The 26994-nt window shown below is 39.5% G+C and overlaps 1 protein-coding gene and 1 long non-coding RNA gene across 3 annotated transcripts in view; one reads left to right on the top strand and one right to left on the bottom strand.

Moving 5' to 3' along the window:
• trhr2 (thyrotropin releasing hormone receptor 2) overlaps positions 1-25271 on the top strand; it is a 31083-nt gene extending 5812 nt beyond the window's left edge. Inside the window, exons 2-7 of one of the 2 annotated variants that reach the window (XM_071490342.1) lie at positions 1311-2083; positions 3958-4090; positions 4605-4756; positions 5679-5796; positions 20110-20662; positions 24220-25271. In XM_071490342.1, coding sequence (XP_071346443.1) covers positions 1701-2083; positions 3958-4090; positions 4605-4756; positions 5679-5796; positions 20110-20640 — 1317 coding nt within the window. In that variant the 5' untranslated portion in view covers positions 1311-1700 and the 3' untranslated portion in view covers positions 20641-20662; positions 24220-25271. Of the gene's footprint in view, positions 1-1310; positions 2084-3957; positions 4091-4604; positions 4757-5678; positions 5797-20109 lie in introns of both variants that reach the window. The other variant, XM_071490335.1, reaches the window with a different exon arrangement.
• Positions 13637-16541, bottom strand: LOC139628576 (uncharacterized). The gene is made up of 4 exons (XR_011692820.1): positions 14754-16541; positions 14630-14656; positions 14249-14465; positions 13637-14134 (listed from the first exon to the last, which is right to left on the bottom strand). It is a non-coding gene; the product is annotated as an uncharacterized lncRNA (long non-coding RNA).
• Positions 25272-26994: the final 1723 nt, after the last annotated feature.

Here is a 26994-nt window from a genome sequence, read left to right as displayed (position 1 = left end):
CACCATGCTTCACTGTAGGGATGGTATTGGCCAGGTGATGAGCGGTGCCTGGTTTCCTCCAGACATGACGCTTGGCATTCAGGCCAAAGAGTTCAATCTTTGTTTCATCACACCAGAGAATCTTGTTTCTCATGGTCTGAGAGTCCTTCAGGTGCCTTTTGCCAAACTCCAGGCAGGCTGTCCTGTGCCTTTTACTGAGGAGTGGCTTCTGGCTGACCACTCTACCATACAGGCCTGATTGGTGGAGTGCTGCAGAAATGGTTGTCCTTCTGGAAGGTTCTCCTCTCTCCACAGAGCAACGCTGGAGCACTGTCAGAGTGACCATGGCCAGCTCCAGGAAGAGTCCTGGTGGTTCCAAACTTCTTCCATTTACTGATGATGGGGGCCACTGTGCTCATTGGGACCTTCAGTGCTGCAGGAATTTTTCTGTACCCTTCCCCAGATCTGTGCCTCGATACAATCCTGTCTCGGAGGTCTACATACAATTCCTTGGACTTCATGGCTTGGTTTGTGCTCTGACATGCACTGTCAACTATGGGACCTTATATAGACAGGTGTGTGCCTTTCCAAATCATGTCCAATCAACTGAGTTTACCACAGGTGGACTCCAATCAAGTGGTAGAAACATCTGAAGGATGATCAGTGGAAACAGGATGCACCTGAGCTCAATTTTGAGTGCTATGGCAGAGGCTGTGAATACTTATGTACATGTGATTCTTTTTGTTTTTTATTTTCAATATATTTGCAAAAATTTCAATCAAACTTTTTTCACTTTGTCATTATGGCATATTGTGTGTAGAATTTTGAGGTAAAAAATGAATTTAATCCATTTTGGATTAAGGCTGTAACATAACAAAATGTGAAAAAAGTGAAGCGCTGTGAATACTTTCTGGATGCACTGTATTCAGGATATGGTGTTTACACTGAACATGAAAAACCTGGTCATTCATCTCCCTGTACACATGATCAGAACGGTATCCAGGTTTCTGATCGTGTGCCTGCAGGTGTGTCTTGATTTCTCACCATTTCAGGTGCTATGAGATGGTTCAGAAACCTGGACATCGTGTTTACATGTCACAGTATCTTGGTTTCTATGGAGTACTTCAGGTAGTATATCCAGGTTTCTGATACCGGGATAAGCTGCGTACATGCACAAAACATAGCCAGGATGCTAGTGTGCATGTAAATGCACTCAGACAGTGGAATTATGTGTATGTGTGAATGTGTGTGTTTCACACTGACATATGAAGGGTTATTGTCAGTTCAATTCCCCATTTGTCCAATTCAATGAACTCATTTTCTGTTTCTAGGTGACTGAATGGAGGCCTGACTGGTGGAAGACCTGGGATAATAATGTTCAACATGCTCTTCTTTCTCACTCTATTACATTAGTTAACAGAAGACAGTGAAGGTGAATGACAAGGAAATATTGAAGACAAGAAAACAAGGGTAGAGTTTATTTCTGCTTCTTCCTCTGCAGTGATAACTCAAACCTGTGAGATGTTTATGCTTCATAACCGTCAATATCAGAGGCTACTTTTAACAGGACTGGCTTTGAATAAGGGTTAATGCTGTAAATGAAGAGGAAAAAACATGGCAGCATTTCAGAGTCATGTCCCTCATCACTTAGCTTTAATCAAATGAACTCAACCTTTGATTAACAAACACTTGGAGTATAAGGAGGCCAGCTGTTAGCCAATATGAGCAACAACGCCAGCTCCAGAATCGACACCCCCACCAACATCTCTCTGAGTTCCAGCATCCCTGTCTCTGAGTTATTAGAGTACAAGACCGTGTCGGTGTTCCTGGTCCTGCTGGTGTGTGGCGTGGGCATCGTGGGCAACATTATGGTGGTCCTCGTGGTCCTCACCACGCGCCACATGAGGACACCCACCAACTGTTACCTCGTCAGCCTGGCCATAGCCGACCTGACGGTGCTGGTGGCAGCGGGGCTGCCCAACGTGTCCGACAGTCTGACAGGCACGTGGATTTTTGGCCATGCCGGCTGCCTGGGGATCACCTACCTTCAGTACCTGGGCATCAACGTGTCGTCCTGCTCCATCACTGCCTTCACTGTGGAGAGGTGAGGATGATGAAGCCAAGCCAGTGATCTCAGATTAATTTGATTGGTAAAATCCACTTCTAACACATTAATGACAGTTGATGTTTATGGACTATACCAGTGTTTTGTGTGCTTATTTGTGTAATTTGCAGCTCAAAAGACATTTAGACATTATACTGTATATAGCCCTATGCTGTAAGGAAATACACTGAAAGCAGTGGCTGTGAGAAAGGTAGAAAAATCTGACTTCTTGTCAGATTTGAAATAATCCTTAAAACTGAAAAAATATCATTCATCTTGGAAAATGTTTGACAGTGATGGAAGCTATAAGTACATGCAGAAACACTTGTATGGTCCTTTAGTCTAAACTGACTTGTCACTGTTCAGTAATGTTCAGAAATGTTCCAAGAAAAAAATCCCAAGAGCATCTTTGGCCTTTCTGTTCATGATTCAAGATAGAAGGATATTTATCCTCTCTCTGCTTTCAGACATGAAACTCTTTATGTTTATCTGATGGCAGTTTAACATTATTGTCCAACATCTAAATAAGCGCTTGAGTCACATTTACCTAAATGTCACGACAGCGATCCGACTAGGTAGGACCTTATAAAATTTGTGTATCACTTTCAACACGGCACATGTTTGAACTGAACATTGTCAGATTAAAGTAAAGGCTGCAGCAGCTGAAGGTAAAGGATGCAGAGAGAGAGAGAGAGAGGGAGAGATGTTCTTTCTTCTGACATCAATGTAATAAATTAAATATCTTGATCACGATTTCTAAAGCACAGAAATAGGTAAATAAACTATTAAACACTATGGAAGAGACAATATTCAGTCATTGAGGAGATTCTTCCCATATCAGATCTGTGTATTTTTCTACTTTCTATGCAACTGGGGCAAAAGAAATTAAATATAGTCTACGCCTATAGTCATAATTGGTATCCCCCTCATCAGTGAGTCCTGTAAAAACACAACCCTGTAGGTCGTCTGTGCAAGCAGCTTTTTACAACCTATAGTTCAATTCTCAGGGTGACCTCTAGTGTCAATGGTAATTATGACAGGAGCTTAGGAGGAAGTTAGGTGACTAAGAATGTAAAGTGACAAAGTCCACGTAAGTAGGACTTTCACGGTTTGTTCTCCATTTCAACCTGTCAGTCAGCATTGTTTCTTTTATCCATGACCGGTCCCATAATTTATGAAGTATAAAGCATATAAAGTGTATAAACATGTCCATGTGTTTGTGATTATAAAGCAGGTCTAGGTTCTATATTAATACTGTGAAAGTATCAAAGCCTCAGTCCACAGAGAAATGCACACAGTCTGTATTCAGAAACTGAGCCTTAAAACAAGCCGTCAGGACTTCTGGAACGTTGTGATGTCACAACAGTCACTGCCCCCCCCAAGCCCCGCCCACCTGGACCCACCGTCCAACCATGCAGGATTTGCAGGTGTTTACCTGAAACCTGCTATATTTTTATTTAGATCACTCAGAAGACAGTCAGCCAATCAGAAGAGAGGCTCAGACTTGAAGCACAGATATATTTTCTTATGGATATCAAAACTTATATAGGAACTTTTAATCACATGTTTATTATTGTAACTATGACAAGGTAACCTAACCTTCCTACTTACGACCTTTTCCTAAACCTTATTGAGCATAAACCTAAACAAACCATGACAATTCCACAACCTTAACTGTATGTTACCATGACAATAAAGTCTGGTTGCTGGTATGTTGGTATGGGTTGTATTTGAAGGTTTGGACAAACAACCTACATTATGTGCAGGTGTTTAGGATGTTACCAACAAATTATTGACAATAAAAATACTGACTTCAATGGTTAGTTGTTAGTTTGACCTTGTGTTTGAACTTCCTGTTTTCTCTGCCCCTGCAGGTACATAGCTATCTGCCATCCAATGAAGGCTCAGACAGTGTGCACAGTGTCCAGGGCCAAGCGGATCATTGCTGGGGTTTGGATCTTCACCTGTGTCTACTGCATGCTGTGGTTTTTCCTGGTGGACATACAGGTTAGAGAAATACACTGTGCTTTCCAGAACAGTTTGTGTGGGAGTGATTTAACTGGATGTGAGCCCCATCAGAGTGACCTTCAATTACTGATTCAAAAATAAGGTTGAGAATAAGAGTAAAAATACACAGAATGAGAGTGAAGGGTACAGATTAAAATTTTCTATGTATGTGTTTATATTTTTATTAAATGGCTAAATTGCTATGTGCACACTCTTGCAGGCTATAATCAAAAATAAACACAATAGTACCCTTTACAGGTACCACATAGTGTTTCACTAAGCGCATGAGTCAGGGGAATAAAACATTTGTGATTACCAAGACCTCTTTTGTACAAATGCTGGTTGAACTGCAGGGGAATGTGAAAAGCGTTTTAAGAGCTCTGTGCCATTTCTGAGAGTAGTATTATTATGTTGAGATGCGATAGATGATTACGTGGAGCTCAGCTCAGTGCCAGCGTGTGAGCCCCTCGCCTGCTTATTTCAGCGTTATCTATGATAACTGTGTGATACTCAGGTCAGCCAGGATGGACACGTGCAGTGTGGCTACAAAGTGAAACGGGAGCTCTACCTGCCCATCTACCTCATCGACTTCACCATTTTCTACGTCATCCCGCTGCTCCTTGCCATCGTGCTATACGGCCTGATAGCACGAATCCTCTACCTCAGGTACTGCAGAGGCTCTTTCTAAATATATGAAGGAACTGATAAATTAATTAAATGACAAATAAGAGTCATTCCTCCCATTTTACAGATGAAGATCAGGTTATTCATTGTGAGGAGTCAGCCTGTGAAAACTGCTGTATAATGTAATCTGTGTCTGTAGAGGGTTTTTTAGTTTAACCTTGAAGCCTAAATATTTGTAACTGGGGGCACTGAGCTAGAAAGAACTGGGCATTTACCAGGGAGGGAAAACACAGGATCCAGTTGTTGGATCCAGATGTTTTGAAGATTGACCCATGAAAGTGGAATACTACTTTTCTGGAGTACTATGATGATTATTATTATTATATTGTATGAAGTGAGTTTGTCTTTTTTGATTATAAAGCAGCTTTAGGTTGTTATGTTATAACATGTTTTATGTTATTGCATAGTAATGCAATAACATACAGGACAGACTTTACTAGTATATTCCACAACATATCAAGCACAGTGGAAAAATAAAGGCACAATGGATGTCGTTCAAGGTATTTTGATTGGTGTTCGATTTTCTGTTATAGAGGAGGTGTTCAAACAGGTTGTTTCAGAGGGTCCTTCACCCTGACAGAAGTAAATCCTGGGAGAAATTCAATGTCTGCTTGTTCAGGGGACAAATCTCTTGACAAATAAAGGTGAAGTCCAAATATAGCCAGAACTGATATTAAATATTAGTAGATGTTTTAATCCAAAGGGTTGTTGTTGGCATTCAAAAGTCCATAGCAGCTGAGTCTTTTTGCAGGATTCTGAGCCCTGTAAGGAAACAATGCAGCACATGTTGAATCCATCCGCCTCCTAATACATTAACTGAATCAAGAAACCAAAACTACCAACCAATTAATGCCTCTCATTCCTCTGTGGGATCAACGCTCTAACACTGCTCGTGTCCCTCCAGCCCTCTGCCTAACCATCCTGACGCCACCACGCTGCGGCGGAGTTGCCGGGAAACCTCTGAAGCGGGGAAGGGGGGTCGCCAGGGCCGGCCAAAGACCGCGCTCTCCTCCAGGAAACAGGTCTGTGGCCTGGTCTGGTCTCATCATACATTTATTTCCTTACCCATTAACTCCTTCTGCACTCTCCTTTCTTGTCGTAACATCTTGTCTTATCTGCCGAGTAATTGCTCTGAGATAGCTTTAGTCACATTTGACCCCGGTCTCATCGGTGGCTGTGTATGTGATCTTCTGAGAATAAAGAGGCCATGATTCCCTCCCAACTGTGTCAGAGAAGTGGCATCTTGTCAGCTCTTTGTCCTGGCTGTTAAGAGGTCCTGAAGGCAATTTAGGTGGTTACAGCTTCTTTACCTCAGGCAGGGCAGTCAAAGAGCCTCCTAACTGAGAAAGCCTCTCTCTCTCTCTCTCTCTCTCTCTCTCTCTCTTGCTCTCTGGTTGCCTGGTATTGCTCTGCTTTTTTCTGTGCTCATGGACGTAGAACACATTCTGTCAGTCCTTTTAGTCTTGAAAACATCTAGTTTCATAAGCCCTTATCCGCTCAGGAGTGCTATGACAAAGGGAGGGGATTGTTTTGTGTCCACATTTTGTTCTTTCAAAAGCTGTATCTGTCTCTGATGTTAGAGGGGTTTTCAACATGTTTGCATAGATACATTCACAGATTTGAACAATAAGAAAAGAGATTGGCTCACAGTTCTGCTGAATTTCTTTCAACTTAAAGTTAGGATTGAACAGGTCTTAAAGTGATAGTTTAGGTTATTTGATGTGGGGTTGTGTGAGGTACCTATCTGTCGTCAGTGTATTATCTGCAGTAGATTTGGATCAGTGTGCTCCCAGTTTGGAGAGGCAGAGATGAGTACTGAAGCCGAGTGATGTTCTGCTGTGGACAGGGACAAAAAATATTTTGGCCACTTAAAAAATACCCACAGAAAAATGAACTAATATCAGCTGAAGTGTATGCTTTATTTAGATTTTTTTCTATACTCTTTATTTTTCAAATTCTATTCCAAATTGCATTTCTTAATCCTTTCTCCTGACTCCCTCTTCTCCTCTCTCGCACCCCCCTCACCATTTTCCCTCTCTCTATCTTTACCCCTTTTCCTTTCACCTTCTCCCTTTATTAATTAATTAATTTATTATTATTATTATTTTTCTGGTTCCTCTTCCATTTCATATTAAATTATTTTGCTAGATTCATATTTTTTTTCATTCATATTTCATTGTGGTTCATATATCATATTTACTTTGGAACTACATTTTCTCAACCTATTACTATGCACAAGTGCACCTACAGCACACACTGTATGCATTAACTGTGTTGTACATTGCTCCGGTTCTGTGGGGTTGCTTGTCTAAACCGAGACGGTGCCGATCCAAATCTACTGCAGGTTTTACACTGACTGTGTATAAGTATCTCTCACAACTTCACGTCAAATAACCCAAACTATCATTTTGAGCTTTGCTGCTGACCCCCAAGTGCCTCAGTATACTTCAGAAGTGCTCGCCTGATTGTCTAACAGCAGCTGAACCCCTGATCCCTGATCTTGTTTTCTTCAGTTTTGTTTTGTATTTTTCATAAAATGTTTTTTTTGTGAACAGAAATCTACAATTAATTCAATGTAAAACCATACACTGAGCACATGTTATTCAATGCACAGACTGGAACTAACCAACACAAGGCTCACAGTGCACCCTTAACTCTACACAACAATTACACAATTACTTGCTAACTGTCGGGGCTGCCACACACTTTGCTCTTTTTGGAAAACAGCCACAGAATCTTGAATCCCCCCCCCCACCTCTGTCTGAGACATCTCACAAACCAACATTTCACCCAGTGGTGAAATAGTCTTACATAAGTGTCCCTCTGAGACAGCAGCATGCTCAATAAGTTAAAGGGGAAATATGTATGATTTTAACTCCTTCATAGCACAAAAGGACCACCATTACTGATCAATACTAATGATTTGTTGATCGCTGGTAATGCACTGGTTCATTTTTTTTAATTAAATCCAACCATTATGTCACCACATGGTAATATTTCTGTCCGGTGTAATTGTGAAAACAGAGAGATGACCATGTTCCTGCCCTTCAGAGACATGCTGATATTTTCACAGATGTACAGATAGAGAAGACCAAATTATGTTTGAAGTGGCAAAAACAAATGTGAAAGGAAGTCACTTACTTCCTCCACTGTCATTCTCTCTGTGATAAGTAGTTTCTAATAGTATTTCTACCTTTTGAGTAACTGAGGTGTCAACATGGAAGCACACAGCAAAAACATTCCTTCTGAAATCCATGGCTTCCTTCATGTGTTTTTTTCTGTGTTAAATCTGGAAGGCAATACAGTGTGGAATTAGGGGTCTAAGCACGAAGGAGGCGACTCTATCAACACCAAATCTGGTTTATAGTCTAAACCAAAATCTGAAGGGCCATACTGATTGGTGTGCATGGGTGCGGTCTATTCATCAATATCTGCCGTTTTATCCTGTCGCTCAATTTGCAGTGAGCTGGAACAAGATAGAGACTTGAAACTAACTGGAAACCATGTGCAAATGCTTCCCAAGAAATATTCCAGTGGCCTGAGGGCGACGCTATAATTAACAGCCAAAAAAGTTAAAACTTTGAAAGGTCGGCCACCCCTACATCATGAGTCCGTATGACTTGAAATTTAGCACAGATATACATCTCAGTGTCTCTCACAAAAAAGCCTCTCGGACACCATGATTATTTTTTTCTTAACTTGTGCATTAAGTAAAAAACAGTAATATGATATTGACTTTTTGGATTCTGGCTCTATGAACACCACATTTGGTGTATTGTCCTGCAGGACTGATATAAACAATTCTATTAAATGTGCAAGATCCAAAAACATGGCAGCCACCAATCAAAAACCTTGTGGGGCTTAGCAGGATATCTTAGAGTAATCCTGATTGAAGTCAGTGAGGACATCCACACTGTGTCCTGATCACACACACCAATACACCTAGTACTTAACTTATACACTTTAAAAATAACAATATATCAAACATACCACACAGTCTGGATCAACTGTAGCTGCAATGGGGCAAAAGCATCATAATAGCACCTTTTCATTCAGTTAAAATGTACTCTAAATAAATATTTTTAAAAGGGTAAAATTGGGGGGCAAAAAATATTTTATGGTGATAATAATGATGTATGATAAAACATTATGTGAATCTGCAGGTGTATTTCACTGCATATACCCTGTTGCCAGGTGAAAACAGCACAAAAACAATCAATAAATTCCAGTCAGGCACTTTGCAGCCTGTGCATACACATACCACAGTGGGTGTCCATAGACTTAACATAGCAATATTAAGGTGCATAAATCGGGACAGTTGCTACTCCTCATAGAAATAACAGCAGAACAAAACAGCAGAAAGGGAAGAGATGTATAAACAACATAAACTCCAGAGCGGCTGCAGCCGACTTTTTGTCAAACCTAAAACTCAGTCATCATTTAAACCGCTTCCTTCTTTTAGAGTAGGAGCACAAAAAGGTTTGTACCTGGTTCACATACAGTGGGTGTATCTGTTACCAGAGCCTGTCTCCTTGTAGAACAGCACCACTGTCAAGACATTTTCCAGTTATAGAGGTTGTACACTCATTGAGGGGAGTGACCTCTGACCCCACAGGTGGTACATCTGCTTATTGTTGCACAGCAACATTTTTCTTGATTGATCCGCTCAGTCAAGGGTTTGTTTGGCTGCGCTACAACAAATACAGCAGTTTCCCTTCTTTTGGTGCGTTTCTGAAAAAGTAGCTCCTCAGTGTTTGCTGCCCCTGGTGGTTGACTGTAATTTCGAACTGAACTAGAATCTGTGGTGCAGTGGTTAGCGCTGTTGCCTCAAACAGTCCACATGTGCAGGTTATGTTGATTGGTGATTGTTTGTAAATGGTTGTTTGACTCTATATATCAGCCCTGTGATAGACTGGGTCTTGTCCAGGGTGCACCCCGAACTTGTCCATTGCCAGCTGGGATTTTCTCTGCGACGCTGTATGGATGTTTTTGACCACCTGGGGCCAGTAGAAACAAGGTATAGGTACAACTTCGACAGAGCAATAATTATATTGGAGTTGTGCGTTTGTCCACGTGAGGAATTTAAGTCCAATATTAACTCTCACTCCTCAGCTTTTTAGCTGGTAGATGCTGCACTACGTTCACCAGCTAGGTGCTGACTTTGTCTCTTTGGTGCTGGGCAGGTAGCTTAGAGTGGGCTGCTAAAAACAGTCCCTGGAAATGAGGTTGATGAGACAGTGAACCATGCAGTCAGCTTGTGGGCTTTAAAGCCAAAACAATGAGCTGAGGGAAGTTAAAATGCTCTGTAGAACTTGAGGGAACTACATTCAGAATTACAAGTGAGACCTGTTGCATTACTAATATTTTCCACTGTTAATATAAAAATATTTTTATATTTATTGTAAATAGTAAATTTTTGTGCACATAAGCTTGTACATAAAATAACCAAATATTTTCTAATACGGTTGCTTATCTTTGTAGTTATGATTAAGATGGGATTTAGACCAGCACTCAAAGCTATGGCTTTAATTGCTAGTCATCTAAAACAATGTCTATGTAAAAAAAAAAAATCAATGGTCATTTTACCTATGGATTGATGGCTGTTGAATTGTGTCTGTAGTTTCTACAAGACAATGACCATTTAATTTAATGGGTCTTGAGTGTTTCCATGGAGACCTACAAACTTAAGGTTTTTCTCTGTGTCACTGTGTGTGTGTGTGTGTGTGTGTGTGTGTGTGTGTGTGTGTGTGTCTGTGTGAGACTGAACTCTCATGCAGAGCAGAGGGAAGATCGTAATCTCATGTGTTCAAGGGGCCCCATCTAGGAGCAGAAGATTTGCATAATGCGATTTGGGATTTACATTGAAGTGTGTTTAATACTGCAGATGATTTCACTCTCTCAGTTCTTCAATAGGCACTTCATGCTCTTTTATTCATCATTTGATAGGCCAACTTCATCTGATAGCAGTTTGATAAACTTGTGTATGCCAAAGAATGGCACTTTTATGATGGGAGATTAATACAGTGTGGGGTGAGATTACTGTATAGTTTTAATCTCTGAGAGTTTCTTCATGTCTGTGATCTCCTCAAGTGCATGTTGAGGAAGAGGGTAGCTTGGTCATTGTTTCCCCGGGCGAGTCATTAGCATCAGAGGCTAAATGCAAATTCTTTGGCACAGTGGGCAGAGGATTCGTTGACATTGTCGTGTGGGAGGATGCTGTTATTAGCAAAAAAACAAAAAAACACGGTTTTGTTTGTAATGCTGGAGTGAAGTATCCTGCTACCATATAATTACAGTAATAATATGCATATGTCACCCTGATGCTTTCTGTTTCATTATCACAGTGCTGAGATAATTAGAAAGCTCTCCTCCCCGCCTCGTTTGTGTTCAATTAAACGCTTTGTTGTGCAGAGATTTTACAGTTTTTTTTTTTTATCTACCTGCTGAGCTGGCTGTCACTGGCTCACAGCTTAAGGCATGGACACAGACCCTTATCTCAAACAGCATTTTACTGAGAGTAGGCATGTGCACGATACCCGGTATCAACCTGCCAGACGTTATTTTCCATTTTTTTTCCTGCTGTGGTGCGGAAGACACAAGCGGCGCAGCAAAAGGCAGCCACGCTTCAGCAGAAGTATCACAGCACAGTGAAGCTGCCCCCATTTTCTCTTACAATTTCAATACAAGAGAAGTTCTGTCTTATGGTGTTACTTTTGTCTTTTAACTAAAACACAAAAAAAGCGAAATCGTAAAGCAGCCACAGTTCTTCATTTGCACCACTGACATTCATGTGTGTTTCTGGGTTGTCTGAACGTCCGAACGTGATATCTCATCAACACCTTTAGAGAACTTCTTCAAATTTGGCACAAACATTCATCTGGACTGAAGGATGAACTGATTATATTTTAGTGGTGAACGGTCAAAGGTCAAGGTCAATGTAACCTCACAAACAATGGCAGTTCGAGCTTGTATGGCACCAAACACAGTGGTAGAATCAAATAATCTAATCATGTTCATTTTCACTGTCATTGATTATTGATCAAACATATATGACACCAGCAGGTGGAGCTACGGGACACTTCAATAATGTCAATCACAGCAGCTCCTCTCATCTATAACAGACAGTTTAATGAGCCTAGACTTCAGCAGGAAACTTTCCTCCAAAGACAAAATCATGTCTGTGGACTGAATGTGTCAGAAATGTTCCTGTGCTTCATGCGTAGATGTTGATTCTTACTCTATGTTTTTCTAGGGTTAGCACACAGATCACGATTTGATTTGAATTCATTTTTGATTTGATCACATTTTTGATTTTCAGTTGATGAATTGGATTTTTGTTTGATGTAATTTTGATTAAATTTGATTTCTGATTGAATGTTGGGTTTTTTTTTTGGTCGATTTGATTTGATTTGATTTGATTTGATTTGATTTGATTTGATTTGATTTGATTTGATTTGATTTGATTTGATTTGATTATTGTTAGCTGTAACACACATACAAAAACATGGTTTAACTCTCTACTGCATGGTGACATCATGTCAGTCAGTCAGTCCACTGGCTCCCACATAGGACTCATGAAGACTCTGGTCTGGATCATGGCTGAGACCCCTTCCCGAAGTAAGCTCATGATCTCCAGTTTAATGAAGTAGCCTCATCATGCAAATACTAAAGTCTTGGGACATTCTGAGTTATTACTGCCATTACAAACCTTACATAATATATAAAAAAACTCAATTCAATAAATGCTGATGTGTAGCTGTGATCTTGAATTCCTGCTATCATAAATGATACAGTCTCCCAATGACACTGAACCAACACACAAACTGAACCAACACACTTTTATTGCATCAAATTGTCAGAATTCGTTTTTTAGCTATTTTCTAATTACAGTTGACGTCCAGTCAGACTGGTTTAGTCTTTGAGACTAATTAGAAAGTCTAATGAGAGAAACTGTCTTAAGAACTGTCTTCAATTTGAATTTATGAGTTAAAGAAAAAAAGGAGGACTTGATGTGTTGCATAAAGAAGCTAAAAGTATCTTTTAGTTATGATTAGGACTACCCATCATGCATTGTTACCAAAGTTATATGTGCTTCATTATATTGTAGCATGCAAAACTGGATGCTCTACTGTATATCCCATAATATATGCTATTTTGAATATTATTCCTATAAATCCTGAGTTTGTTCAAGGAGGTTATAATAATCATTTTAACTTTAACTCATCTGGAGATCCTATGAAATGTTTGTATGTTCATGAAACAGAGTTAAATTGTTTCTATATTTCACAAACAGAGAACATAATGGTCAACCTACAACTGAAACATTTGAATAACAAGTTTTACTTGTGTGGTCATATCATTGTGTTTCAAACTCACCATCACACAGATCAGCTAATCTAGTCATTATAGGTATTCACACTGAAACCATTGTGTCATGAACTTTCTCATGATGCTCAGACAGTGTTTGTATTGGAACAGACCTTGTGTGTTTCATTTGTATAGTAATTTCATAAACATATCAGAATATCAAATATCAGTTGTCTCATGGGGAAAAGAGCATGATTCAGTATTTAAGTAGCTTTATATTAACCCAAAGTCACTAAGGATGAACAAAAGGTGATGTCACAGAACAAACTATCATTTCAGATGTGATTATTTTATTGAATTCATTATCAAACAAAGTCAAAACAAAGAAAGTGTAGATGAAATGCATAAAATAGTCCGTATTAACAACTTCACAATATGTGTGAGTGATATGGACAAAGTCAATATCCTCATTATCCTTACAACATTGCTTTCATATCAACATGTAATATTATGTGTATTATGTATAATACTTATTGTGCTTTTAACAATGTGCCGAACATTAAAAGAACATTAACACTTATCATTAAGGCCTTTGAGTCAAATGAAAATCAAAACAAACTGAATTATAACTTTTACAGTATTTATTGCACAAACATGTTAGACCTATTGAATGAAACAAAGTTAAATACTCTTTTATAAATCATTTTTTCCTCATTCAGGCTGAGCTGTGCGTCTCTGTCTTGACTGTCTTGATTTCTGAGCAAAAAGGTGGAGAAAGTTTCCTGTGTACGTGTGAGAGGAGCTTCCCAAACCCACCAGCATGGTGACAGCCTCGTCCGTGCAGGTTGGGCCAGGAGGCTCCTCATCATCTGGACGGGAACTGAAGAGGGTGGTGCTGGGGATGGAAGGGTGGGAAGGTTGCCATGGCACTCACTGGGTCTTCAGACTGGGTTTGCTGGAAGGCTTCTCATAGTGGGTCTGTGCTCTGCTGTAGTGCTGGGTCTTCCTCGGATTGGTTGGTTGACATCTGCTCTCAGCTGAACAAGTCCTGCCCTGTTTGATAGTCAAACAAGTAATGAATCATTCTGGACACTGTAATTCAACGTCTAATATAATAAATAATGGAATAATATTCAAAAATTCCCATAATAAATGTAATCCACATACACTATGTGATGTTAACTTAGTGATTACTGACTAAGCTGAGTGAAAAACAGGCGACCACCCCTCTCCAGTTTGTCTCTGTGGTCATCCATCCTTCTCATCTGGTCCGGAGCAAATATGTCTACACTGTCGTCAAGGAAATCCTGGATGTTGGGTCTCAGTCTTCCATGTTGTTGCTTCTTGTACATAAGAGGAAGTGCTGCATCCTTCAGATCTCCACCTGCCACAACAAGATAAAAAACACCAGTTAACTCTGTGATACAACAGCAGAGGTTGTATCAGAGGTGCAATCCACTGGTAGAATATTCAGGAACAGCAGTGATACTACTGAAGCAATAACAAGTAATAAAGACTTGTTAATGAGGCCATTCTGCATTACCTTACCTTTGGTTGGTGAAGCATTTACACCTTCTAAAGAAAACAAGAACATAAACAGAGTGAATAAGAGCAAAAAAATCTCTGAGCTATTAAAGAAGTGAAATTATTTTCATAATAATTGTTTACTTACCTCAGTATGGACACCTAGAGCTTAATGAAAAATCAAAGACAGAGTAAACAGAATGAAATAGGTGTTGAAGAATAAATAAATAATGTTATTAGTTTACACTGTTTATATAACAGCCTATAGTTGGTCATTTTCCTTGCAAGTCAGATGCTCATGCTTACCTTTTCTCCCACATCATGTCATGTGATGGAGCATTTCATACATTACCTGGAGGGTTGTTGTTTTGTAATCCCTAACTCCTCTAAAGCCCAGGCTAGCATACCTAGGCTAGATGGGATGCTGTAAGTATTTCAGTTGCTCACCACTGTTGTCTAACAGCAAGAAAGTTCTGGTCTTGCACATTCTCCTTTGGCCTGTGTGGGTTTTCTTGCTGGATCCGAGTCCAAAAGTGTCCAAAGACTCGCAAGTTAGGTTGACTGGTGAGTCTAAGTTGTCCATAGAGATGAATGTGAAAGGTTTTCTGTCTCTGTGTGTTACCTATGATTGTCCAGGGTGTACCACCTCACTGTCACCTTGAATCATAGCCAGCACCTTGAAGAATAGGTAGAGCTAATGGATGGAGGTGTATCTCTCAAATTGGTCTGTTTAATATGAAGGCGCGTGATCTCACCTAGATCAGGGGAAGAGGTGACCATAGACAGATAGGTGTAGGTGACTGTGGCTCAGAGGGTAAAGCTTCTCCTGTCCACATGTTGAAGTGTCCTTGGGCAAGACACTGAACCCAGAATTGCTCCGGATGTTTAGGCCAGTGCCTTGCACGGTAGATTTCTGCCGTCAGTCGGTGAGTGTGTGTGTGTGAATGGGTGAATAAGAGGTACTATGCAAAGTGCTTTGGATGACAGTGCTATGTAACCGTATTGATGTGTCTTATCCAATACTATTAAAAAGGATTATTATTATTATGAATGAGAAAAAGCAAGATACAAAAAAGGCATGGTGTCAGATGGTGCTGAAGTAGACTCATGGGAGGGCTGCCTGTAGCTTTGCCAGCCCTCCAGATTACTGAGGGACAAGAAATGTAGAAATAGGCCTGGTGCAAGACAGGACCCAGTGCTTGACAGCATTTCCAGAAGCTAAGGCTACCTGGGGCCTATCCCAGCCAGACGCAAAGGCGAGCCTTCAAAGTTTCAAAAAGATATAAAGAGAGAAGAAGAGATTTCAAAGAGCCACCAGATTCAAGTGGGCCCTGGTGGAAGGTGCCATGTAAGGCACTACCAACCTTGCAAGATGCAAATGATAACTGGGGCAACACCAGCTCCGTCAAATGGGAGTATTTTACAGTTTCCCAGACCTGTGGCAAACAGGGCTGTCAGACTCTAATCAGAGTCTAATCAAAGTCGCTGTCTTAATCCTCAGTCACGGTGCTACCTTAAATCATTGCTTAGGATGTCAGACCAATTGTCCTGATGAAGTGCATCTTCCTCCAACCAATCTTTGGATTGGGACATCTTCATCACCTTCAACGTCAGCCAAAATCCTGATGACTTCAGGAAGGCCATCTCTTGCAGGACGTTCAGTGATTAGTAGTTCAGTAGTTCAGATCACCTGACAGGAAAAGGTTAAAGCACCTGAAAAACCTGATTTCAAATCATAGTATTTCCCATATCATTAAATATTTAGGCTCAAATAAGAAACAGTCACAGCTAAGGTTACACTAACTATGACTATAGCAGATGTGTGGTGAAGCCATAAACAGTTGCTTTTTTCCAGGGGTTCACTTCTCCAAAAGTTTGCTTTCTCACCCTTGGTTTTGCAACAGATCAACTTGTGTCCAAGTCAAAGTAATCTGACAAAATCACCAAACACATAGATGAAAGACAAAGACTGAGCTGAGATTTCAGTTGTATTTACTGTAAAATGATTGAGGAGAGAGGAAGTTAGGAGAGACAAACTATCTTTCAACTGTCATAATGAGAGATATGGAGAAATTGGAGGGGGGGAGAGAAAGAAAGAGTCCACTATAGCTTATCCTTTATTTACTTCCAACTCCAGAAAGTAACAGACTGTTATCAGAGGCAGGTCTTTATGTCTAACTCTCTCTGTTTGATATGTAGAATTCGTCAAAGTGGTTAATATGAAGCCTCGTTTCCGATGACTTCTCTCTCTTGCTCCCTCTCTCCTGCTCTCTCTGCTCAGTGTGTCTTAAGTTAAGTTATTCCTCTTCCTCCTTTAGTAATAATGATACATGTAATGAAAATTGTTTCTTTTCCTTAATGGAGGCAAGGCTCAATGTATTGTGTAAGTGCTCCTCTGCTTCCCTGCAGTTCCGGAGCAGCCAGGAAACCAGAGTGGCTCAGTAGACTACAGCTCGGCACTCTGCTGAGCAGTGATGGAAATACCATCAGTCATTCATTCATTCATTCAGTCAGTCAGTCAGTCAGGGACATTTGCGGTTATAGGGCTGGCCCCGCTGCAGTCCAGCCAAAAATTCTGCTGCTGTTCATCATTTTAAACTGCATGTGCCATAGGAGACCAGAAAAGTTGACAGGCACAGCATCAGTAATTTAATATTGATGATTTTGCGTGGTTTTATTTTGCACCAGTTCTTTAACTTTTGGGAGTTTTGCTCTTTAATTAGCTTTTTCCCCCCATCATCTCATTTCCCTCTCTTTTTATTCTCTTCACTTAACGATCTCTCATCTCTCACTCTTCAACTGAGTCATTTGGCCAACAAGCCTCAGTTAACCCCTTCTTAACATGCACTCACATTATTTATTGGCAGCAAATAACTGCACACACACAAGGACTCTAGCTCTCTAACACACACATGCACACAATTATACACACACACCCTCTTTGGTGATGGCTTATGCATCATCCAATGTGTTGATGGTGACTCAAATAATCATGAAGCAATCATAGCTAATCAGGGAAATTATGGGGATGCATCAGCCCGTGTTGCCTTGGAGATTTGGCACAAACGTTCAGCTGCTTTCTTTATGCACGGTGCATTGATTGTTGTGGATGAATATCAACGTGACTTACAAAACTGTGTCAAAACCCCAGCATATCATTAATTAGTTTTCACCAATTAATGTAATTTAAATCACTGTAATAATGACTGTCTCACACATTATGAAAGGTTGAGGTTTTAAATCATAAGTACATTATTGTGAATACATGAGGCTGTCAGTGTTCTACACTACTCTTGAAGTTGTTGTCCAATACATTAATGTTGTGTATTGTACTGTCGCATTTTGTGTGAAAATGACTTACACAGCATGTTTATTCTCGCAGGAAGCAAGTCTGGTCTTGATTTTGAGAAATGTTTGCACACTTGTATGTAGTTTGACAGTGTTAGACAATAATTGGTAAAACTGGATCTTCATCGTCTTTAAATGCTGGCATTGTGGCTCCGTGGATGGAACAAAGTTGTAGATCAAAACATAACCTTAAGGAGAATGACTTGGATTTGCATCAGCATAGCTAGCAACATGACTCAAGTGGATTGTTAATATTGCTCAGTGCCTGCTGGTAATTGGCAGATGCTTACTAACATGTAGCCCTAGCAGCTTGTTAAGCCAGTATTATATCAGGGCTGGGATCTGTGAATTTGTTTTGGAGACTTTCTGCCCATAAGTGGTGAAAAGCCCCTGTTTGCTAATGTGCAAGGTGAAAATCTGTGACTATGGAGACTACAAATGGTAGCAGCACTGAGGGCCCCTTCCCACTTATAAAATTAAAAATTAAAAACATCCAACTGATTTTACAGCTGTGGTATAGATCAAGGGCGCAGGTTTGATCTCAACAGTGGTAGGGACAAAACCCCACCACCCCTCCAAAACAAAGACAACTTTAATGCTGTCAGCCAAATGTTTACGAAGATATAAGATCCGAATTTACCTCTAAATAGGTACCTCAACTTAGGAACATACTTGTTACTAACAATATTTTTGCATGCAGCATCAACACTTTTATATTCAGTAGGCCTACAGGTGGTGCCGTTCTCCTTTTCCCCTTGTTTTCCCATTTAAACCTAGCTAAACTTGAACCTTGACCAGCTGCAATAGTAAAATGCTGCTAATCCAGTGGTGCATCAGTATTAATAATTTAATAACGTAAGGCTGATGACTATGCTAGGAATTTCATCATTTTAGGGGCAAGGCCATTTGGCCATCGGTGTCACAAAAATTTTAGGGCACAAAGGCCACTGAGTGATTTCTACAAATAAATAATTTAACTTTCTGATAAGAAAAACTGTAAAACTGCAAACAAGTATATAACACAAAAAAAGGACATAAAAAAGACGTGTTTTAAGATGCAGTCTGTTATCATGCATCAATTAAGATGCATCATGTTATCATGTAGGCTATCAATTGACCGGAATCTATAAATGTTTCAATATATTAAAAAAGTAAATGATCATTTTCACCAGATGATTGTAAGAACAGTCTTGAAGAGTCAAACCTACATAAATCATGTTGCACACCAAAGTTGAAATATTCAAATCGTTGGAATCAAGGTTTGCAAGACAAGCAGTGTTAGACCAGTTGAAGCTAAAATTAGACATCAATTATAATGATACTTACGTGGAAGTGATATCTCTCCTTACATCTGATCTCAGAACAGCTTTCTGTCCCATAAAGGATTTGATGCCTGTTTGTATTCATCATGTAATTTATTGCTCTCTTGTGTTGCAGCAGGATATTGTCTCTGGTAGTTAGTTTGACTCCAGCTGTAGAAACTGCAGTTTCTATCCTTTTCATGGGCATAACCGTGTCCTGTTGACAAGGACTGGAGCTTTTCAAGCGGAGAGGACAACAGCCTCTCTTGGATCCTTTGTGACATTGCAGTGTTATACACATGCCCAGGCGTGTGTGGAAACTGAACTTGTGAATTAATCGTTAAGAGGTGGAAGTAGCAAGTAAACTTACCTCTGTGCAAGACCTGCAGTAAGTTTGAGAAGTCTGAGACAGAATATTGTTACAGGAGGAGAGCAGCTCCTTTCAGGAACAAATTACTATGTAGGTTGTGTGCGTAGAGAGAGAGAGAGAGAGAGAGAGAGAGAGAGAGAGAGAGTTAGTGGAGAGTGGAGAGTTAGCTTGTTAGAAGTTCAAATATCGGTAGGAACATGTCCCTACCATTCATATACAAACCTGCGCCCTTATTATAAATGCAGGCTTATTTGTTACAGGTTAAAAGATCGTGTTTATTAGGTTTAACGTGAGACCTGGATTTACATTGTCTCCAGGAGCTCTGTAAAAAATCATGTAAAGGTTTTGATGTACCATAAGAAGGTAGAAACTTGAGCTTTAAACAGGGGACAAAACATTTTGCTGTAGGTGTAGAAAGGGCCCATGCGAATGACTTAGTCCTTACTGGAGTTTTAATGAATTGTGCTTCTGCTCTATCCCCACAGGTGACTAAGATGCTGGCAGTAGTGGTGATCCTGTTCGCCCTACTCTGGATGCCCTACCGGACTTTAGTTTTGATCAACTCTTTTGTGTCCACTCCTTATCTGAACGCCTGGTTCCTCTTGTTTTGTCGGACATGCATCTATGCCAACAGCGCTATAAACCCTGTGATATACAACGCCATGTCTCAGAAGTTTCGCTCTGCATTTCGTGGGCTTTACCGTTGCCAGCGGCCAGAAGCACATCAGAGGACACTGTCAATAATCCAGGGCGGGTTCACCACCTTCCGAGACCCCCGAACCTCCCAGGCCAAAAGCAATGGAACCAAGGAGAATAAAAGCAGAAGCATCCTGAATACTGCCAGTGATCTGACCACAAAGCAGAATGGGAGCAGCCATCAGGAGACAGCCAATGACAGGAAAGCCGATGACATCAGCCCAGATGTGTTCAGCTATGGTGTGGGTCCAGCTGAGATATTGCCAACTGGTGATGAGGATTTGGATCGGTCTTCCTCAAATGACACCACAGTAAAATAATAAACAGCAAACAGGAAAAAATGTAAATAAGTACCACTGAAATCTGGTGAAACAACAACAACATGCATGATTGGCAACAACAATACAATTTTATTTTCTTGGCCACAAAATCCTTTCATTATTGCTTCAGAGAAGAATGTTTCATTTGAAGGTGTGACCATTATTATTATATAAGTTTACCCTCCAAAAACCATAATGAATTCCTGGAATCTGTTTCATAAAGTAAAAGATCAATATAATTCATTTTAGAAGATTTTGTAGTTCATTGAACAATCAATGTTTTTTATAGTCACAGTGACACATTTGTCCTCAGATTATAAAGACCTTCTTTTTTGCTGCTTCGTACAAGTTATTCAGCAAGTTACTAAGTGAGTTAAATCTAAATCATTTTGGAGACACAGTCTACTTTTGCAGTTATTGATATAAACAAACAGCAGTAGATTCTTAATTAACATGAGCGACACAAGCATTAACTGTACGTACTTATAAGTGTATACCTGTAAGTTATTATATTCATCATCACCATAACCATTATATCAGTGTTATCATCATCTTCAGTATCATTAATACCAGAAAAAAAGCAGTAATCAGAATCATCATACTACACACTGATCATGTTTTTTACATTCATGTACATAGTCTCTTAAACAGGCTTGGCTTTTCTGCTGATTTAACATGACAACATCCTGAAGACAAAGGTGTTAACACACAGCTACACAGTCAGCTTTAATGGTGTGCAAACCATGGAGACACTGACTGACATTTGCTGTTTGTTCGTTCCTTTATATCAGGGGTGTCAAGTCGCGGGCCAACATTGATATTTATTGAAAAAATTTTCCTCCAGATATAACAATGAACCTTTTCATGTGGACCCAAACAAGTTTTGCTTAAACACTGAATATGGAACAAGCAAAGCTTAATACTATACAATATATAACTTAATATTGCACACATACAAATCAATTAACTAATAATAATGTTACTCCTGTTTTCTGCCTTTCTTTTCACCATTTTTGGGAGGGGTAGCACGGTGCCTGTAGTAGCATGAGGTCGCCGTGACTACTGTCAACAGAGGAGAGGGTGTTTATGGGTCTTGTCCTGATTGACGTGCCAAGACACCAGCAGAGCATTCTGGGATTTGTAGTTATCGTGTCGTACTGCACTCCGCTCGCAAGGCGTTTGCCCCAGAGCATGGCAGTAGTATTAGCGATACATGCGCTGTATAATACCAGCAGGCCAGCTCTAGTAGTCATTTGGTATTGTCTCGCGGGCCAAATATAATTACACTGAGGGCCAAATTTGGCCCGCGGGCCAGAGTTTGACACCTATGCTTTATATGAATGAACCTAGGATCTGTAAATATAGTTTGATATTTTTGGACAGAAAAAAACATATTTTGTACATGACTGGACAATTAGAGATTAAAACAGTATTAGCTGTTTCCCCTCTAACCTGTATCGTTGTCAAAATAGTAAAACATTAAATGCAGTATTTAGAAATAGTCCAACATTGGCCAGGAATGTAATTGTGCTATGTGTGAGCCATCATCTTACAAACATACCAAAGACATCTTGTTCTGAGATGGTTATCATATACTCTGCCCTTGTCCTTACCGACGACAACAACATGAGAGCATTTAGTGTTAAGTGAAAAATACATATAGTTTTGTATAGTTTTTCTGACGTTGTACATTAATGTGCACTTCTCTGTTTAGCTAGCTGTTAGAGAAGTCATTAGCAGTCATTTGGTAGGGATGAAATCCACAGCTCAAGTCAATTTCGATGCTTACTGCCATGAAGTATACTGTACATTAAAAATTATCGTTATTGCAGCTGATTAAGATTAATATTAGTTTAATATCGGTGGGTCCTGTTGCATGTTCCCTAACTTAGCATGTCTACTATAATACACTGGGAGCAGTTAGCTTACTTTTTATATTTATACATGGATTCTGTACATGTTAAAAAAACAAACAAAACAAACAAACAAACAAAAACAAACTAAAGACTAAAAACAAACAAAAAAAACGTAAAAGAACAGTTTTTGATATGATTGATATTAAAGAAAATCTCTGCGTCCAGTCTTTGTGCTAAGGTATGCTAAACATGTCCTGAACATATGTTCTGTATGTCCAGTACACTGATATATCTACTGGTTTGATATATGTATACATCACTATATTAAACCAGTATTTTGTTGAGGAACACACCAGGTTTGGGGGAACTTGTATGGAAGCAAATACTGACCATAAAGATTTGAATCCTATAATCAACCAAATATCTATAAAATTTAGTCACCTCTGAATTCATTAATGTGGAAAATACCATATAATTTTTAGCACTGAAATATTTTTCTTTTAATAGACAATATAAGGTTATTAAAAAAAAAAAAAATCCAGTATTTAATTAAATGAAAAATGTTGCTTCTATCCAGCATTACCATATTTGGCACTTGAATTTTCCATATTGCAGTGTTATGAATTCACTGGTTCTCAGATTTATAAATTTTACAGTGATGTATTCAGTTAGTTATAGATTCAATTTTTTTTGGCAGTTAATTGCTTCCATAAACTTGTTCCATAAGTCAGCTTACCCTTTAACTAATGAAAACACTGACACCACTCATCATGAGTTGCAGCCGATTCTTGGCACTGCTGTGCTAATACCTTAGCATGTTAGCATAGATGTACATTTTTTACTCTGTGTTAAGTGAAATTGGCATCCTAGCTTATTTTTAGTGGGAGAAGGTGAGTGTAAATAGTTTTCCCAGAAGATCCAGTCAGTATGAGGATGTATTAGATAGATAGTTGGCAGTGCGTCAGTTAAACCTGCACTGTAAAACTATTAAATATATTTCTAAGGGGGAATTAACACAAGTTCAAAGAGTCTAACTTTACAGAACATACAGCATGCAAATATGGCCACTGTTTTCTTGCTCTTGTTCCTTTCTCTTTCGTTATAGTTACTATAAATGATGATGCACAGTGCTGTAAGTTATGAATAGTTATCAGATCAGTTTTTTCTTGTTTATTTTTCTGGGATTTCTGATATACACTGCATGCTTACATTTATCCTGCTGTATTGTGTTGGCTTTTTGAAATAATTGGTCCATAAAAAAGTGTTTGTGTTTTTATTATGCTCCCAAAACTTTGCTTTATTTTTAGCTTTTTCAAAATGTGCTATCTAAATATGTACATGCATGTGTCTTAATGTTTAATTAAAACGACAAGCCTGAAAAATTTGCAGATACATTGTAATTTAAAACAGCTTTAAGTGATTTTGGGGGCTGTAAAGCCATAAACACAACAATGACATGTCATCATCCAATACATATCTTTAGCTGCTAAATGCACCAATAAGTTTAGCATCTAGTTGCTAACAGTTTTTGTCTTGTTTGGTGCTGGGCAGGTAGCAGACAGGGGGTTTATCAGAGCTATCCTGCTGAAAACAGCAGCTGATCAGAGCGTGTGGTTGGTAAAGCAAAATAATTATCTGAAATATGCCAAAACTCTCCAGAGAACTGAGGAGAAATGCAGATGTTGATTCATTACTCCTATTGACCTCTTTTTTCCCATTGCAGATAATCAGCTGATCCATCGCTTTAAAAAAGCGTAGTGCATCTTTACGACCAGACTAGAAGGACAGTAGCTGTACTTACAAAACTGTATCATCATACTGATAGATTGTTAAGGTGGAACTGCTTTGGCTGTCTCTTTGATGACAAGCTCTTTATCTGCAAACACCCATTATTCCCTTCATGCTCAACTACTGTTGGGCACTTTGTGTCGTGCCTGTCATTGATGTGTTAAGTTTTAAATGTTGTTTTTTCAGTTGCTTGCTGTATAATGATGGAGCATGTCATGTTGTGATGAGTTATGAAGTTATAAAGCACATTTTCTTTATAAACTTAAGTGTATATTGGCTGACAGTTTAACTGATGTAAAATCTTTCTTTCAATATGTTGATGTACACTGTCTGTGTGTGTGTGAGTGTGTGGCTGTGTGTGTGTGTGTGTGTGTGTGTGTGTGTGTTAGCTATCAGAAGGGAGCGTACACACAGAGAAGGAAATGTAATTGAAGTACAGCCAAGTCAATTTTTAATGGTTTATAAGGTCCCCAATGGCAATTAAAAAATATTTAATTAATTCTAAGATGTTAACACAGCGACTCACCCTCTTATTTCTGTACTATGCACTGGAAAATACTTTGAAATTACTTAGAATGTGTATTATAAATTTTCATTTTGGTTAACTGCAGTGTGTGGATTGGCTGATAGTATTACAGAACTCCCCTGGACATATCAGTCTTTGTAAGAGCGAGAGAGAGAGAGAGAGAGAGAGAGAGAGAGAGAGAGAGAGTGTGTGTGTGTGTGTGTGTGTGTGCATGTGTGTAATTCTGTCATGATTTAGCCCTGGAGAGCTGCTGGTTTGTTGTGGTTTAAATGTGTGTAGTAATCACAGCCTTTCAAATGTGCTGATTTGATAATCGGCTTTATCTGTATTGTTGCAGAAAGATGATGTTTGATTGTTTTTAGAAATGTGCCATGTTCTGTGGTTTCATAGTGTGCATGCACAGTGTCGTGGTTTTCTTTCAGTAACTGAAAAAAAGTCAATAAAAAGCATTTGTTGAAGAACCTGTCACTCACAACTCTTTTGGACAGGCTCTTACTTCTAGTGGCACACTGCTGTGAGTACTGTTGTAACTACTCGTGGTACCACTGTTACTTGTGAATCGGCGTCATTCACAAGATGTTCTGGGTGTATCTTTGGACTGTAAGAGGCAGCAGTGTACTGATTCTGTGAGTATATGGGGAGAAAAGGGACAAATGAAACACTTTTCAGATAAACATCGTTATAAAAGAGAACATTACAGATACATAAAACTCCTGTGTGTTCTATCAGTACCAGGTGTTATATTGCACCAATATGGAACGATTTTGCTATAATTTGACTTTGAATGGAGGTTGTGCGTTGTTTCTTTTGTCAAAAGAAACACAGTGGAGGAACCAACAGATGAAACACAAGTTTAGAATTGAATTGTTCATGTTATTCTTGTTTTGCTGCATTAGCTGCCGAACAAAAGAAACAATTATTGAAACAACTGTTTCAACTGTCCCAACACTGACTGCGGACAGTTAAACCTGATTCACCTCTATATTGAAAAACTGAAAGTGCAAATGTCCCAACATGTTAAAGTACAAATTAATAAGTCATATGATCATGAGAATCAAACTTGAAACAATTAACACAACTTGACATTCAAAAAATATTGCAGCTTGGGTAAATGTACTTATTGCAATACAGGCTTTCAATCAATCAAACTCTACAGAAGTATGACGTATCCCTGCGATATTTTGCTGGTCTGGTAAGTGGTGTATGTGCTGACACAGTTTGACATATCTCAAAATTGCTGTGGTCTGTTTGTCCATCGTTTCATTCTTCCCAGCTCAAACCCAGTTTTTCATATTATTTATGATTGGAATTTTTTCTTTAGTATCTGTATATTGTATTTACATCCACTTTCTGCCACTTATCTGGGGTCAGGTCACAGTGGCAGCAGGTCAAGCAAAGTAGTCCAGACATTCATCTCTCTAACAATATTCTCCAGCTCCTCCTGGGGGATCCTGATATCCTGATAAGATAGTTAAACTCAAACTTCACTTGAGGCAGACATTCCATCCCGTAAGACAGTAATCCACCGTTTTCTGGCAGGGAACCATGGCCTCAGACTTGGAGGTGCTGACTCATCCCAGCTGCTTCACACTTGGCTGAAAACCGCTCCAGTGCACGCTGAATGTGTCTGCAAGACAAGATCCTGGTCATTTTCTTTAGCATTTTTCATCAGTGGATCGTTTTTGAATGTTACAGGGAATAACAGAGGGAGGAGCAGCCACAATGAGAAGGTCGATAGAGAAGCAGGCGACAAGCGGCATACCCCCCACCCCCACCCTTACCCTCACTGCATGGTGCCTTGTTGAGCAGAAAAATCCATGTGCTGTGTGGTGGCATTGAAACCACACACACCACTTCCTCCTTGGTTGATGAAGCATCTGCTGAAGGAGAGTTTGCAGCTTTTGTGAAGTTGATTAATTACTGTGTGAAGCTGATCCACAACCCACAGTGTATGAGGGCTGGGGTCAGTCACACAAAACACCTTAAGATTTTCCTTAAAGACCAAGTTAAGATTTCCTTAAAATAAAAATAAAAATTGTTGCACAAACATCCTTAAGTCTTCTCCTTAAAGTTTCATTAAAATGTTCCCTTAAGTATTTAAGGTTTTCTCCTTATCTTGGTCTTACTCTTAAGGAATCATTTAAAGTCAGTTAAGTGACCAAAGTAAGGGGAAAAAAGGTGCCT

This window comes from Trachinotus anak, unplaced genomic scaffold, assembly GCF_046630095.1.
Source record: "Trachinotus anak isolate AG129_WGS33_773 ecotype Australia unplaced genomic scaffold, CSIRO_AGI_Tana_v1 ptg000002l, whole genome shotgun sequence".
In the NCBI taxonomy this organism is placed as follows: domain Eukaryota; kingdom Metazoa; phylum Chordata; class Actinopteri; order Carangiformes; family Carangidae; genus Trachinotus; species Trachinotus anak.
The sequence above is the reverse complement of the archived record's forward strand: the minus strand, read 5'-3'. Positions and strand labels throughout refer to the sequence as shown.